The sequence below is a fragment of the Crinia signifera genome, chromosome 2, assembly GCF_055691185.1.
Source record: "Crinia signifera chromosome 2, ASM5569118v1, whole genome shotgun sequence".
In the NCBI taxonomy this organism is placed as follows: Eukaryota; Metazoa; Chordata; class Amphibia; order Anura; family Myobatrachidae; genus Crinia; species Crinia signifera.
The window spans coordinates 279088266-279105538 of record NC_139218.1 but is presented as its reverse complement, the minus strand read 5'-3'; the positions used below and the strand labels follow the sequence as shown (position 1 = coordinate 279105538).

The following is a 17273-nucleotide window of genomic DNA, read 5'->3' as shown; positions in this document are numbered from 1 at the left end:
TGGGGCACAGATTTTGGGGTGCTTTTTCTCCTTCATACCTTCTGAAAATTAAAAATTTTGAGCCAGAACTGCATTTTTGTGTAAAAAAATGTAATTTTTCATGTTCACTGCCCACTTGTATCAAAATTGGTGAAACCCCTGGGGGTTTGAAATGTACACTATACCCCTAGATGAATTCCCTGAGGGGTGTACTTTGCAAAATGGGGTGACTTGTGGGGGGGTTCCACTGTATTGGTGCAACATAGCACCCACCATTCATTCCACCAAAATCTGTGCTGCAAAATCCAAAAATCACTCCTTCCCTTCTGAGTCCTGCCATGCACCCAACTGGTATTTTTTGGTCACATGTGAGGCATTGCCGTACTCGGGAGAAATTGGGGCACAGATTTTGGGGTGCTTTTTCTCCTTCATACCTTCTGAAAATGAAAAATTTTGAGCCAGAACTGCATTTTTGTGTAAAAAAATGTAATTTTTCATTTTCACTGCCCACTTGTATCAAAATTGGTGAAACCCCTGGGGGTTTGAAATGTACACTATACCCCTAGATGAATTCCCTGAGGGGTGTAGTTTGCAAAATGGGGTGACTTGTGGGGGGGTTCCACTGTATTGGTGCTTGGGGGGTCTTGCTAATGCGACATAGCACCCACCAAAATTCCACCAGAATCTGAGCTGCAAAATCCAAAAATCACTCCTTCCCTTCTGAGTCCTGCCATGCACCCAACTGGTATTTTTTGGTCACATGTGAGGCATTCCCGTACTCGGGAGAAATTGGGGCACAGATTTTGGGGTGCTTTGTCTCCTTCATTCCTTCTGAAAATGAAAAATTTTGAGCCAGAACTGCATTTTTGTGTAAAAAATTTAATTTTTTATTTTCACTGCCCAGTTGTACCACAATTGGTGAAACCCCTGGGGGTTTGAAATGTACACTATACCCCTAGATGAATTCCCTGAGGGGTGTAGTTTGCAAAATGGGGTCACTTGTGGGGGGGTTCCTAAATTTTAGCATCTTATGGTGCCTAGAAACCTACATGGTGCCTAAAAAATAATCTCATAAAAAGGAGTCTCCAAAATCAAGTAGGTGCTCCTTCTATTATGAAGCCTGTGGTTTGGTCAACGTGCACACTAGGGCCACATATAGGATATTTATGAAAACAAAAGAATTGGGGGAATCAATTTTTAGTCACATTTCTCTAGTAAAATGTACTGTGTTCCTTAGAAAAATGTATTAAAATTGCAAATCTGCAAAAAAAATGAAATTTTGAAATTTCACCTACACTTTGTTTTAATTCCTGTGAAACACCTAAAGGGTTAACAAACTTCCAAAATGCTGTTTTGAATACTGTGAGGGGTGCAGTTTTTGAAATGGCATCATTTATGGGGGTGTCTCACATACAAGTCCCTCAAAGTCACATCAGAACTGAACTGGTCCCTAAAAAAAATCGGTGTTTGAAATTTTCTTGAAAATTTGAGAATTTGCTATTCATATTGTAAGCCTCCTAGTGTCCAAAAAAATTAAAAGGAAGTTGAAATAATGATGGAAATATAAAGTAGACATATGGTCTATGTTAGTTATTAACTATTTTGAGTGGTATGATTATTTGTCTCACAAGCAGAAAATTTTACATTTTGCAAATCGCTAAATTTTCCATTTTTTCACGACATTTTGGTATTTTTCACAAAAAAACACAGACTGTATCGACCCAAATTTACCACTAATTTGAAGTACAATGTGTCACGAAAAAACAATCTCAAAATCACTGGGATAAGTAAAAGCAAAAAAAAGTTATCCCCACTTAAGTGAGACATGTCAGATTTGAAAAAAATGGCTCTGTCAGGAACGCAAAAACTAGCTCTGTCAGGAAGGGGTTAAAATGGTCTGAGTCCATTTTAACATAGAATTCAATGGGAAAAAGGGGTCCTTTTCCTTTCCCCACTATCCAAGTGGGCATGGAGTTGGATATAAACCTGTGGCGAGCGTAGCGAGCCACCGAGCCCCAAGCGTGACGAGCCCCGCGAGGGGACACAGAATACTTTTTAAGAAATATGCATCGCTTCGCTCGCCACGCTTCGGGCTCGGTGGCTCGCTGCGCTCGCCACGCTATATAAAATCAACTCTATGCCCACTTGGATAGTGGGGAAATGAACAGGACCTTCTTAACATTGAATCCTATGCAAAATCGCATCTGATTGTATGCCTTAAGGCAGGCATGTCCAACGTTGGCCCTCCAGATGTTGTGAAACTACACATACCAGCATGCTTTGCAATAGTTTTAGCATTCTCTAATAGCAAAACTGTGGCAAAGCATGCTGGGATGTGTAGTTTCACAACATCTGGAGGGCCAACGTTGGACATGGCTGCCTTAAGGTAAGGCATACAATCACAAAATCGGACGCCCAGATACTACATAAGTACCATACTGTATATTCAAGCTATATGCACATACCTTCAAAATCATCTTCTAAGTTTATTCTTTGTAAAAGATGTGGATGAAAGAAAAGCATGCTGGATACATATGGTTTGTCTGCAAAATAACAGTTAATGCATGTACTATTATTATCAAATGAGAACAGCAACCCTTTTTCACTTCGCTCCTTTCTGTGATGGCAATTGTTTCAAACTACCCTATGGGTCCCCCTCCCTTACCATTCCTCCCACAGGTCTGCATGAGATAGTGATCCAGTTTAACCCGGATAAGTTTCTTGACCTAGGAGTCTTTAATCTTAGCATAATTAGTATTCCTCCTCAGGTTGTCTTGTACAGGTTTGCAAAATGTCATCACTATCCTTACAATTATTCTAACTGAACCCCCCCCCCCGGTACCTGTATCAACAACCATGCATGTCATTGGAGGCTTTCCAGACCAACCAAAAAGAGAATACTTCTAGCACATCTACTACTAAATCGGCATCCTCAATCTCAGCCTATCAGTATAAATGGAGATAGGCTGAGATTGCCTCACTTCTCAAACCAAAGATATGATACGGTGATTGGTGTTATAAGGGATGGGACATTGGGGGTTATTCTAGTTCACTGGCAAAGGCACAATCCCTCTCTAATGGACAAAACCATATGCACTGCAGGTGGGGCTGATGTAACGTGCAGAGAGCTATATTTGGGTGGGGTTTGTACTTCAAACTGATATCTATGTTGCAGTGTAAAAATAAAGCAGCCAGTATTTACCCTGCACAGAAACATTAAAACACCCAAATGTAACACTCTCTGCGTGTTACATCAGCCCCACCTGCAGTGCATATGGATTTGTCCATTAGAGAGTGATTGTGCCTTTGCGAGTGAACCAGAATAACCCCCATTTTGTATCGATAAGGCACTTGTTGGATTTCTAATTAACTTATACAGAATAATATATCAAACTAAAACTTTAGTCAGGCTTTGACCCAATTAAATAGGACCTAATAAAATTCAACTTCAATACCAGAATATTGTAGGTATTTGAGAATAGGTGAAATGGGCAGGGCCTAATTCCTACATGGATTTCTATACACTGCATTATTTGGAGAGTTTATTAAACTAATAAGAATATAAAAGCAGTATATCTTGTAACATTTCAAAAATGACTGGAATTATTTTGATTCCAGAAAACAAATTTAAGAATGATATTGGGATAATTACTTACATGCAATGTTGCTTAGGAAAACTAGAACAGTAAGTATTACCAGCATCCCCATTTCATCTGGATGCACAGGCTACTGAAAAGGCTGAGACTGTTCTGTCATCTATGAGAATGCATTGATGTCACAAACACAACTTGTAACCACTCTTCACTAAAAAACAGTTTGTTATAATGCTTCTTATACACCATTACACATTGGCGAGAAAGAGGTGTGTGTTCATAAAAAAAATTAAAAATAAATGGGTAAACAGTCTGCAGTTATCATTGCATGATCATTTTAGGAAGTTTAATAAGCAATGTTTGAGAAAAGGGGTATAATTATATATATTCATGCTATCAGAGCGTGCAGATATCACTATGACTTTAGTATGAGATTCATCATAGAGATTGTAGAAACCACATTTTGAGGAACAATATATATAGCAGGACAATGTAATCAACACTGAGGGCCAAATGTAATAGCATCCGAGTCCATGTGAGATGCCAGCCGGACACACACTTTTTTTTTTTAAGGGGCAATCATTTAAAAGGCAAAACCATGCCTTGGCCCTGATTGCCCCTTTAAAGAAAAGTGTGAGTTAATACGGCATCCTGCACAGTTGCCAAACTCATATGCCATTACATCTGGCCCTGAATGTTTCTAATAAAGTGCACTGTGATTTTCAAATAAAAGTTTGTTTTAAATACTTAATTTAAAAGAACTGTATTTTTCTTAGCTCTATATACCTCACTTTTAGAACACTTAGGCTTGGGCACACAGATTTTTGGCTGGACCCACTTGACAGGAAGGAGCCTGCACATGGTCTTCTATTTGGCCGTCTACAATTATGCGGCATGCCGCATCCACCGAATCTGAGCAGGATAACAGGACGACCGGATTTCAAGTAGAACCCTTACATTTCAATGTATGTGTTCACACAGTACGGCTGTTCTAGGGCATCCAGGGAAAATGGATTGTGTGAATCTGAAAAGGCTCCTTCCTGTCAAGTGGCTCCCGAAAAACTGGTCCAATGAAAATGCTGTGTGGCCCTAGACAAGCCTTTTCTGAAGCAGGGAGAATTTAATTTGAGGGGAAAGGGTGCCATTGCCGCAGAATGTGAACACCAGCAATGGAGCCCCATCTCGCACCCTTTACCCGGCTTATGCCAAATTCTCACTAAAGTGTCCTCTACCCTATGGGAAGCAAGCATGTTTGAGTGTTTTCAGGCTGCTGTACATTGCAACAGTTGCCACGTTAATTCGAGTGGGCGAATTAATTCACCAGCAATAGAATTCACCCATTATTCTTCAAATACACATTCTATATTTCTGAAAAGAATGAAAAAGTAAATAAGGGGGAAATTTACTAAAGGAAATTTGTAAAAAATAGGTGTATTTGTATCCAGGAATACACTTATTTTTGACATTTACTATCCCGAAAATACGGCAATTCGTATTCGTATTGATAGCACATCAATACGAATACGAATTGCCGTATTTTCGGGATAGTAAATGTCAAAAATAAGTGTATTTCTGGATACAAATACACCTATTTTTTTTACAAATTTCCATTAGTAAATTTTCCCCTAACTGTCTAAATTTAAAACCAAAATTGCTTTCGCATAAAGAAATAAAAAGAAAACTAAAAACAGACTAGATTGTATAAAGTGGGATATTTATTTTGTAAAAAGAAATCGTTTATATACAGAAATGAAATACAAACATCGTAGTGGTCAATTTTGAGGCATCACGAAGCCTGTGTGCATTCCGTCTACAGTAACAGAAAGTATATTACGTTTACAGATCCTTGGCTTTATGCATTGCATTTAATGAAGTGACTGGCTTGTGACCCACTTGTTTACTTATACTGTGTACAGTTACAGTAACTATAATCATTCTGTGCCAACATGACCTGAATCACACTCTTCTATAAGCAATTAAATTGTGCTAGTGTGACTACTCAATTTAATGGCCATCTCCAAGGGTGGTCTAGTATATTAAGATATTGCATTCAGTTAGAAGTTTCGAAAACAAGTGAAGGGAAAAGAGAAAACATGCATTTTAAAGTACACAAATATACCAACCATTCACATGGTTGTTTAACCCCAAACTTGTTAAATTAGAAAAACCCAAACTATGGCTTCAGATCCTCAGCACTTCAATGAGCTTTTGCTGAATGAATGAAACTAATCTAGTCATATGTTCTGCATGAAAATGCAAACTGGTAAAAGCAACACTTCAGATAGCCAAAGCATCCATGATATCATGTAGAATATCTTGTATCAGTCCTCCTATTCAAAATCCCTTTAGCTATCAGTTAAGGTTGAGACAAACCATAGAGGCCTTCACTACAAACTATGGACTAGAGAAGCAACCATGGTTTTAGTACACGGGGAATTTTTCACTTGCCTACAAATGCTGCTTTGAATTGTACATACAGAGAAGTTAAACTAGTGTACAGCTGGCTGAATGTGACACTTTCAAGATTTCTCTGTACTCTCTATTGTGGCCATATAAAAATAGAATGCATTATTCAGATTTTTTTTGCTTTGCTAAAAAAAAACTGAACCAGGCCCATAATTAAAAAACAAACAAAAAAAAAAAACATAGGCACCTGTTCTAGTTTAATGCAGAGGGTACTTACAACACATGACAACCAATTAAAACATGTTTCCACTATTTTCAAATCATTGTTAGCCAAAAGGAGAAACATGTCTGCTTTCTGCCATTAAATTGAAGGGTTTTCCTTTTCCTCATCTGATACACTTTCACAACAGTTTAAAATACTGTTTTTTTTAAACCAGTAATAGTGGTTGGAACGGAAAGTATCTTAGTTGTCATGGAAAAGGAACCAAAGCAAGCAGAATGTTTTTCTGTGAATAAATTAGGGATGACCACCATTAATGCTTTTTTTTTTTTACCACAGATGGTTAATGACCAATGTAAAATCATTTTGCCAGTGATGGCAGAGAACTAATTGGTCTCCACCACCGATGATAGAGTCTTCCTGATAGTGGTTAGTTTTTACTTTTGAATACCAGGTATGGCGCCTAGCTCAGCTTCCTAACCGATCCGCAAAGCCCAATAGTGAGCCATAGGGCAGAGATGACCAGCAGTGGATGAAACCATAGATCAGGCCAAGCCAACCAGTGCCAACCAAGCCTCTCCAGCTGTTGTGAAATTACACATCCCAGCATGCCCTGCCACAGTTTTAGCATTCCCTAATAGCAAAACTGTGGCAGGGCATGTTGGGATGCGTATTTTCATAGCAGCTGGTGAGCCGCAGGATGGCCAGTCCTGCCATAGATTGTTTCCTCTGAATGGTTTTAAATCAACTGAGGTTAACCACCAATAGTATCATAGATGATGACCATCGATGGTTAACCCACCGATGGCCATCCCTAGAATAAAGATTTGAGATTGGAGATCTCTTGAAATTGCACTTTAATACATAAATTCATTTTATAGCAGATCCCAATGTTGAAGAAAATCTCAACCAAACTTAAGGTTGCAAAGTTTGTCTCTGAAAGACATATCCAAATAATGATGCTATTCTTTTAAAATACACTGTCTTAAGGAATTGACTTTAAAACCATTTACAATTCTGTGAAAGCCTTAAGCAGCAAGTTGTGGCAAGTTGTTAGCTGAATGACCAATGAAAGTACAACAAAATGCCTAGTAATACGATTAGAAGTATTTACATGTAAGAAAATCATTACATTAGAAGTATTTACATGTAAGAGAATCATCATAGTTTTAGAAGTCTAATTTATAATCTGCATAATCATAAGCAGCAAAAACAATTACAGAACTGAATCATGGAGCAATATTGTGAATGAGATAACTTGTATAGCTTATTTGTAAATCTTTGGACATCCCTACAAAAACAGTTTAAATATCAAAACATTCCTGGATAGAGCATGTATTAATTTAGTGATTTTCTAAATAAATGATTCTGTATTTCTAACCAGAAGAATGAATGATTCTGCGAAATAGATTTAGGTTTTGGTGTGAACAGTATCATGTTCAAAGTAATTAATGATTTTGTTTTAAATCAAAGTAGTTCTGTGTACATTGAAGTTTGTAATACTGGCCTATCACTGTGAGACATGCACATGTGGTAACTACTCTAACTGGAAATTTGCTTCTCATAACATTGGCTAAAAATAATACATTTGGTCTTACCATAAATAAAAATATTGCTTTGCAAAATGTGTATCATGGTGCAGGAAGTAATGTCAATAATATAGAAAACCATGCACATACATGACTGTATAGTAAATCTATGTAATACAACAAAAGCATAACACATGGTCACATTGCAATCCTGTCAGTTGGGGGAGTGGGGGGTGTCTATTTAATAAACCTTGGAGATAGATAAAAGAACCAGCCAAATAGCTCCTAAATGCTATGTTATAGGGTGTTTAAAAAAATGAGTGGTAGGAGCTGGTTGGTTGGTAGTTCTCTCTTTGTGCAATTTATCTCTCTACAAGGCTTAGTAAACAGACCCCATGGTCTTTAATGATATCTATTTTATTTACTGGGGAAACCACAACCTGTAAAATTCAAAACAGGGGTCAGGCAACAACCGGTTATTATAACCCATCTTAACCTATAATTCCATTCTTAATATATAGAACATAGGATTTCAAATTTAAAGTCTATTACTTACCTGTATGGAAATGAACCCTGATGATTACAGGTTTTCCAAAGAGACTGCAGACTGAGCAATTCATAGCTGGCATTACCATATGATAGACACCAAACAATTCTAATGTCAACGATTCCTAGATGTTACATTCTCCAATTTTGGTAATATAGCTGCTAGATTTAAATCAATTTGTTTTAAGACTAAGAGTGTGTACACACGGTTCGATGTTCTGTGCGATCCGATGTTTTGTCCGATTTTTACTTTTCCCTTTTTTTTCTCTACTCCTTAAGATATGCCTTAAGATATGCTTAAGATTTTGACTTTTTACCATACAATTTGCTATGCGATTTCCTATTTGATTTACTATGCGATTTCCTATGTGCCTTAAGATTTGCTTAAGATTTTGACTAAGCGATTTTGACTTAACAACAGGATGACTGACAGGGCCCTGGAAATCGTATAGCACATCGCATCTTAAGCATATCGCAAGGCACATACGATGCATGCAATATGCTTGCGATTTGTGCTAGATAGAGTGTGCTGCCCACTCTATCTCCCCTCCGATCTCTCCTTAAACGGGAGCGCGCATCGGGCTAGGAAGCCCTTACAATGCATACAATCAGTATGCGATATGGCTTCCGATGTTGACAATATCGTCAACATCGGAAGCCATATCGAACCGTGTGTACACACTATAAGGAAGGAATTCAATTGGCTGCCATAAATTTCCCCACCAAAAAAGCAGCTTATTGCTGGGGTTTTCTGACTAATTTTTTGGGGGGGCCAATTCACTTTTGGCCATGAAAATAGCACTTATTGTGGATTGTAATTCTTCTGCCCCAGGGCAGGTGAAATACAATCCCCACTAATGCTTTTTCTAGCCGGGGTAATTTACCATAGATAAATGAATTTCCCCCATAAAACAGCATTGATTTTACATAAAACTAGTTTTTCATTTATATCAAGCAGCTATATCCCTAACAATTGGGACAGGACCAGCAAATTGAAGCGGATTATAATTTTGCATTCTTAGGTGAAAGTCCACCAAGGAGATTGTTCACTAATACCCCTTTCAGACATACTACCCGGGATTTCACTCTCGGGTTCGATCCCGGATTTTAGGGACCTGGGTCAGGATCCAGAAGTGAAATTGTGGGAAAACCTACGCTAGTCCCAGGTTGATGCGCGTTCATGTGGAAAAGAAAAACCACCGGGATTTTCTCGTATGTCTGAAAGGGGTAAAAGTTAAACATAACAATGGGATTTGCAGTCAATTGGGTCACATGACATTGCTAAATTATCCATTTTAACAATATGAAGAACACCTGGTGTTATTAGAAATTGCTACATAAATGATGATATTGGTAAGATTTTAAATTCAGACAATACAGTAATCACAGCTGCTAATACTAAGAATATTGTTTTTGCTCATTTTCAAATAACCAAAATTATAAAGAAATGACATGCTAAATTACCAATGTAACATAGGTAATCTTATGTTGTACATAATGATTTACTTTAGGACAAGTTGAGAGGCAGATACCAGATCTCTTGATCCTGTACAAATGCTAAAGCTGGATACACATTAGACCATGTGCCATGTGTACACACAGACATTAGCACTGCCACTGACCTGCCCGGGAGATGGCATTGGCAAAGTGCATACCCACTTTGATGTCGGCAGCGATGAAGCAACAGTAGCGGCCATGCGGCAGTCGGCAGCATGGCCCTTGCTAGTGATGTCTTCCATCTGCCCTATATTCAGACAATGCGTGGAAGAGCACATAGTCAGTGACAGATGTACATGATAGACTATGTGCTAGATATGTTAGTCTGATCCACCGGATCGGACAACGTATCTACAGTGTTCCCAGCTTACAGGTCACTGTAACTGAGAAGTGAGGGAACAAGCTACCAATATTTAAACAATGAGCTAGTAAGCAACATTATACCTCTATGCCGTCACGGGGGACAGAAAATACAATTCTTTATAAACACAAGGCTTGGCTGCACACCAGGATGCCAAATCAAAGCAAAGGACACAACTGACATTATATTAGCTGAAACAGTTTACTAATGTATATTAAAAGTCACATTCTTATTATTTCTTCTTATTAACTACTAACATTTAATTACAAGACTATGTCATTTGAGGAAACATAAACCCATATGACTTTGTCACTGTTATTTGCAGTCAGTGGCACAGCCACTACTTTTATACTTTTAAACAAAACTATTTTACAAGCAAAACAATTCCCTGTATGGCTTTCAACATACTTGCTTGATAACTTCATGAACAAAAGATAGATGAACAGTTTATAGCATATTTGCCTACAAAGACAGTCATATATGGATTTGTTGATAGTAGAAAAGGCTTGAAACTGTTCTGTTGGAGAAAATATGTCCTGAGAATAAATTAAGCGCGGTGACATTTTATAAAGAGAGAAAACTGCTCTACATAAGATATTCTGGAAGTTAAGGCAAAAACTGTCATTGTCATAAAGAGAAATTGCCATTACCAGATGGATTGTCTTTTAAAAAATAAAATAAAAAGTTAAAGAAAGTTTAAATAAATATAGGTAGGCTCTAGCCTTCATGTTAATTGGTGTTCAACATCAGATTACCCTTTTAAATGCCAACATAGCTATGAGAGATGTACAAAATATCTGCTACAAATGCCAGGGTCAAAGTCGAGGAATATGAAGCACTTTGATTTCAGATAGTTTGCTAGCAATAACTAGTTGATTGAAGTTTAGTTAAACATTGCCCCCAAAAAAAGAACAGTCGTTGTTAGCGACGCTGGCATTTTTAGCTTATATTTTGCACATCTTTCAGAGCAACGTTGACAGTCAAAGGGTTAAACATAAAATTGCTGGTTGATTGTATATTTCCCTTGCCAGTAAGCAATGGGGAGCAGTGTTTCATTATGATGTGGCCACTACCGTATTAAACCAGCTTAATTTTAATTAAGAAACTACTATACAGTAGGTGAGCACATTAGGGTATCTTGTTACAGTTACACTCTACTAAACAATAAGTTATGCAACAAGACATCTGTTAAAGGGTGAGATGTGTTAAGCCTTGGACAGAGATAAAATAACAGCCAATCAGCTCCAAAGTGGCATTTAACAGGGCTGGGTGGTTGGAACTTGATCTCTTAACTTCGACACATCGCACCCATATGCTGGTAAGGTTTGCAGCTAATTGTTGGGTCACTGCAGGAGTGAACAGCCCAATATTATCTCTAGATATTTGGGCTCAAACATACAGACATGATTAATTCAGCCAGTGGTGGCAATTCAATTAAAGTGGGATGTTGAACAGCATTGGGAAATATTACCAATTAACATAAAAAGGTTGGTTATTGGCACTCAGAAGGATTTTAGTGACCGATTGATGTAATGTACTAATATAACAAACCGCAAAGTTATATTATCTTTTGAATAAGATAATTAAGTAAACTACAACTACTGTAGAAGAAAGAACTGTAATCCAGTTCAAATTAAAACCAGGTCATATCCAATATTTAATTGGTTGTAGTAAAAAACAGGAACAATGATGTAGAAAAAGTGTAGGCTACTCAGATTAACAATAAAATGTGATGTGTGTGTGTGGATGTGTGTGTGCACTGTTAACACTGGAGAAAATCAAGTAGATATATACATCTGCATAACCACCCCACCCCCTAATTATACACAGGTCACAAATTGTTAGCACGGTGTTTTACAATGAAACGGTTTTAGCATTCTTTGCTTTGTTTGTCTACATAAATAATGCAATTAAATTACTTCAACATATGGTTCACTTTTATAAGCATGTAATATAAGATGTAGCCAGTTTTTCTCTGGTCAATGTGTTTTAGGTAGACGGATTAAGAAATATGTACACATAACCGGTATGTAAATCCAAGGAGCAAAACATTAAATACAGAGGATTTAGTGCCCTTTACATATGCATTCAAAACACTATATACACATGAGGAGAATACATATCTGAGTCCATTTAAAAAGATACTGATAAGAAAAAAAAAACACCTATCAGACTTAGCAACTGCTCTTTCTGCAAAATGAGGTAAATATTCGTGTAAAGTTGAAACTTGACATATTTGGTATTGTTCAAAATTTCTCAACTTCACCATTGCAGCTGCGGAAAAAATGTCTTTGAGCAGTCAGCTATGTATGAATTTAGTACAGTACAACGGAGTCATATTACAATCCAGTTAAATCTCAAAATGCAGTGCTTTTCTTTTTACAAGGACACACATGTAACAAAAAGGTCCAAGTTTATTTTGATCCCTGGTGTGGAATATGGAAGACACTAGTTGCACTATTATAAATTGGTTTCATCCCAAGATGGATCATTCATGTTTTTGAGGACTTTTCGGATGAGCTTTTCAAGTTCCTTTCGAGCTCTCTGCTCTTCCTCTAAAGATTTCTTCATCTTTTTGCTGTGCTGTAAATGATGAAAAAAAAAGTTTGCCGTTTAGAAACGTTTCCCCATGTGTATTAAAAGGGTACCATAACAGATATTTGCAGAGGTCCTTATAATTATGATAGTCACCACAGCCCCCCAAAAATTCTGGGTGTGCGATAAAGCCAGATGTATCAATATCTGAAAAGAATACAGGCACCAATCATGCAGTAGTGAATGGGCACCGGAAGAAGTCATGTGCTGCATTTATATAGGTGCAAGTGGTACAGAATGAAATTAGTAGCGTGGGTGTTTTTGCTGTATACCAAAGCAAGAGAGAAAATAAAATTGGTGCAAGACATTTATTAAACATGAACACACACATACCTGTTTTAGCTCTTGAACTTCGTCTTTTAATGCATACACTGTGTCAACAAGGCTCCTAAAGAAAGAAGTTGAAATGATCAATTCTGGAAAACACGTGGAAACTCCTACAAACCATACAAATGAAAGAAATCATTGCAGATAATAAAAGCATGGAGCTACTGTATAAAGTGTAAGGGACAGTACACCTAACAAAAGCCCTACCTGCCTTTTTTCTTTAAACAATGGATTGAAATGCTGAGCTGCAAAATGTGAGACGTGGCAATCTCCCCTATACACTGATAGGACAGTACATACCCAGCCAGCTGTTTGGTACATTGTACACACATAGGGGGAAATGTATCTAGTGGGTCTGCATGAAGTTTTAAAGTGGCAACCATTTAAAAGCAAAACCAAATTGGTTATTGCTACCTTATAAAAAAGACTCAGCGGTACTAGTATCTTTTATTCTATTACATTCCTCACTATGTGGGTCTTTAAAGTACATACACATACATAAAAAAGCTGGGTTTTGTTAGTCATTTCTCCACTACACAGCAAGAGAGACATTTAGCAGATCACAAAAAATGGCAACATTTCATAATATTCCTAAAACACTGGTCTGTATGTACTCCTATTATCTCAGCCATAACGACTGCAACCTCCATTAAGTATTTTACCTTTGGTCTTCCCCGAGACTGATCTCGCTGCACAATTCTTCATGTCCCTACACTGGCATCCCATTTCATCCACCTTTTTATTTTCGAGTTTTCAAGCCCCCACCCATGCTTCCCCTTTGTGCATCTTGGACCTTTGACTACATGTACTAAGCTTCAAAAGGCGATACAGTGGAGAGTGAAGAACTACCAGCCATCCAGTCAGTTTCACGCTGTCATTTTTCAAACACAGCCTGTAAAATGGCAGCTAGAGTCTGACTGGTTGTAAAGGTACCCATACACTGCTGCAATGTCTCGCAGCCGTGTACAGACACCAGACAGCCTGCGAGCTGCTGGACCTTCCCGGCAGCAGGGATGCATGCAATCCATTGAGATGGATCACATGCGTCCCTGCTTCTCGCCCACCTCGCCGCCACGAGGGAGGTCCCAGAACTGATGGTCGGACGGCCAGCCCGTCCGACCACCTTGTCGGGTCCGATGCGCATGGGACCGATTTACCGGGCCGATTGGTCGCAATCGGGCGAAATTGGACCAAATCGCCACAGTGTATGGGCACCTTTACTTTCCCTTTCCCAAAGTCTGATACATCCCCCCAATTCACTTATCCAATCAAAGGCCCACTAGTTCCTACTGTCTAAGAAATTCAAAATGAACATATGTATTTTCCCATGCAAATCCTCTTATTTATTTTTTTCAAAGGTAACAGCAATATACTGTAAAACCAACAAAAACATTTATCATTCAACAATGAAACAACCATAAGTTTGACAATTCAACATTCCATTTTACATTGCTGGGAAATATGAAGTGTTTCTCCCTCCTTGCTGTTTCTGAAGCATTTTGAGGTTGAGGTAGCTTCTTCAGCAAATTACTTTGAGGGAGATTTAGCAAAACTTCTAAAGAGAAAAAGTGTAGAGAGAAGAACTACTAACTAATCAGCTACAGTCATGCTACAGGCTGTGTTTCAAAAATGATAATTAGGAGCTTGTACTTTATCTGTCTCCATGTTATTTCTCTCCAAACTTTGATAAACCTACCCCTTTGTGGGAAAAATGCCACTTTTTCATTAAATGCAATTTTTTTTTAGTTTTGCTAGAGCTCAAACCAGATTATTTGGAGAAATGTTGTACTCTCTTCCAAACCAGCTCAATTTACTTTCAGGTTCCGATGGATCTGGCCGGCAAAGCGGGTGAAAAGTGGCCAAACCGGATGTGTTTGACATCTGATCTGATGCACGTTCTAGTGCACATCAGAGTCGGAGGGTGGACCTCCTGCACATTCGACCCCCTCCGCTGCCAGGTATATCACATGGTCACGTGATATATCACATGTCAAAGCACCACCTGCGAGCCTGCCGCCCGGGAAGGTGCCGGGTGGCTCAAGGGGCATTGTATGGCTCCACACAAGCTACTTGTGAGAAGTTGCCATAGTGTATGGCCACCTAGATACTTTTAAGCTGGGTACATACTAGTAGATATTATCTGCAGATAAAATGATCTGCAGATATAACTACAGATGGATCGGGTGGCGTGTTCTCCATACACCCTGCACGATCTGTTATCATTGACATAAGAACTGGGCAGGAACATCTGCATGCCCCTGCCCAGTGAGCTGTTAATCACTGGCGGCTCCTGCAGTTTTTGTACAGGTGGTCAGTAGATCGCCTGCACACACAGAATGATGCACCGATATATTGTCCGTGTACATGAACTTTTACATCTGGCTGAATGTGCATTGACATAACAGTCATACCTGCCATAGAAAGTTTGATAAGCACATGATAAAGTCTAAGTACAGTACATTAATTTCACAAGAAACAGTATTTTGCTTGTCTCCTTAACATCCAGATATAAATAATGTACAGGAGGGTAGGTAAACTTACCCACTGGCTCATTTTACACCACTCCCCACTATTTGCTTTATCTTTATTTATAATAGTAATTTACAGGATTTGTATTCTTTTTTTGCGCAAATCCACAACCAACAAAGATTTCTTATCGCCTATAAAACCATTAGCTTGTCACTGCCCAGAGTGATGCAAAATGTATCTATTCCAGGCTTTGAAAAGTGTAAACTCCTAAAGAAAAGTTTATTTTCAACATTAGTTGGGTGCCAGAAAGTGTCTCAGCTGAAGCAACATTAACAGTATTTTAAGCTCCAGAAAGGTAAATAAATGCTAAGGTTTAGTGCAACATTTTTGGGTTACTACAAACACTTCTTCAAGCACTACATACATAACCATCAAGAGGAACCTTTTAAGAAAACTGATGAATGAAGTGTGCCAACACTACCACTCCTAGTGCTAGTGTTTAAGGGGTAGATGTATGAAGCATTGATAAGAGGAGAACGGATAAAGTGCTTGGTACTTGATCAGCGGCCAATCAGCTCCTGACTGTTAAGTTACAGGCTGGGTTTAAAAAGGGACAGTTAAGAGCTGATTGGTTGGTGATAAAGTACCAGGCACTTTATCCGTTCTCCTCCCTTATCACTGCTTCATACATCTACCCCTAAGTGATCAACCTCAAGAAAAGGTGTGTGTATACACACACACTCTACTTTTTATCTGTTATCTCGCCGCCGTGCGAGTCATGTATTGCTGAGCATATGTGTCTTGATAAAAATACCAAAGTGTATTGAAACATAGACCTATTGGACATATGCTTGTTCTGATGACAAAGAATTTTTGCTTTACCCAAGTCCCCTGGAGTGATGCGGTTTACTCGTTGCATATATATCACAAGTTAGGCCAGCACTTCCCGGTCACCCACAGTGAGGTTTCCAACAAATATTCACCTTGAAGGGCGGCACTCGCTCAGCATAAACGGCTTAAACAGCTGGAGTTTCAATCAACATTTCGGAGCTCTTTATTGTTGCCCCGTCATCAGGACGGGGCAACAAAAAAGAGCTCCGAAATGTTGATTGAAACTCCAGCTGTTTGAGTCGTTTATGCTGAGCGAGTGCCGCCCTTCAAGGTGAATATATATATATATTTTTTTTTTTTCATTTAACAGAATAGCCTTACACTCGTATCCTTGAATATTAAAACAAAAGTAATAATTAAATAAAGAGTAAAAATGTAAATATAAATTAGGACAAATGAAAATGAACAGAAAGCATCATTATTTTAAAGTGCATACGATACACATGTATTTTTAGATCTGTACCCAGCACAGTAATTTATACCTTTTTTTTCAGTTTTCCAACATTTAAGGAAGCCGAATTATAATGACCAAGAAAAAAACAAAACAAATTCTTTAGTGTGACGGTTTAGTCTCAGAGGGAAGAATATTAAAATATTTTCAATGTGTTTTGGGGAAAAAGTCATCTACATTGTAACACATTAAAGAAGAAAAAACATTGTTGTACTCACTTTTCCTCTATAACAGTTTGACCGTTACTTCTGGTTTCCTCTACAATAATTTTCTCCTCTTCAGGAAGCAAAACCTGGGGAGCAGATTCTTTGCGTGAACCTGATGGCAGCAAAGAATGAAATGTGAATACGCTAACCAGAGACTGAAAGCCAATCAGCTTATGCATTACAACATAAACCTATCATTAAAG

The 17273-nt window shown here is 38.3% G+C and overlaps 1 protein-coding gene across 3 annotated transcripts in view; it reads right to left on the bottom strand.

Annotated features, from left to right (window-relative positions):
* Window positions 1-5265: 5265 nt before the first annotated feature.
* The window catches only part of ARHGEF7 (Rho guanine nucleotide exchange factor 7), a 142802-nt gene continuing 130794 nt past the window's right edge, over window positions 5266-17273 (bottom strand). For all 3 annotated transcript variants that reach the window (XM_083168683.1, XM_083168684.1, XM_083168685.1), the window contains 3 exons: window positions 17083-17182; window positions 13060-13114; window positions 5266-12714 (listed from right to left, as the gene is read on the bottom strand). In XM_083168683.1, the coding sequence (XP_083024809.1) occupies window positions 12592-12714; window positions 13060-13114; window positions 17083-17182 (278 nt within the window). In that variant the 3' untranslated portion in view covers window positions 5266-12591. The remainder of the gene's footprint in view (window positions 12715-13059; window positions 13115-17082; window positions 17183-17273) is intronic.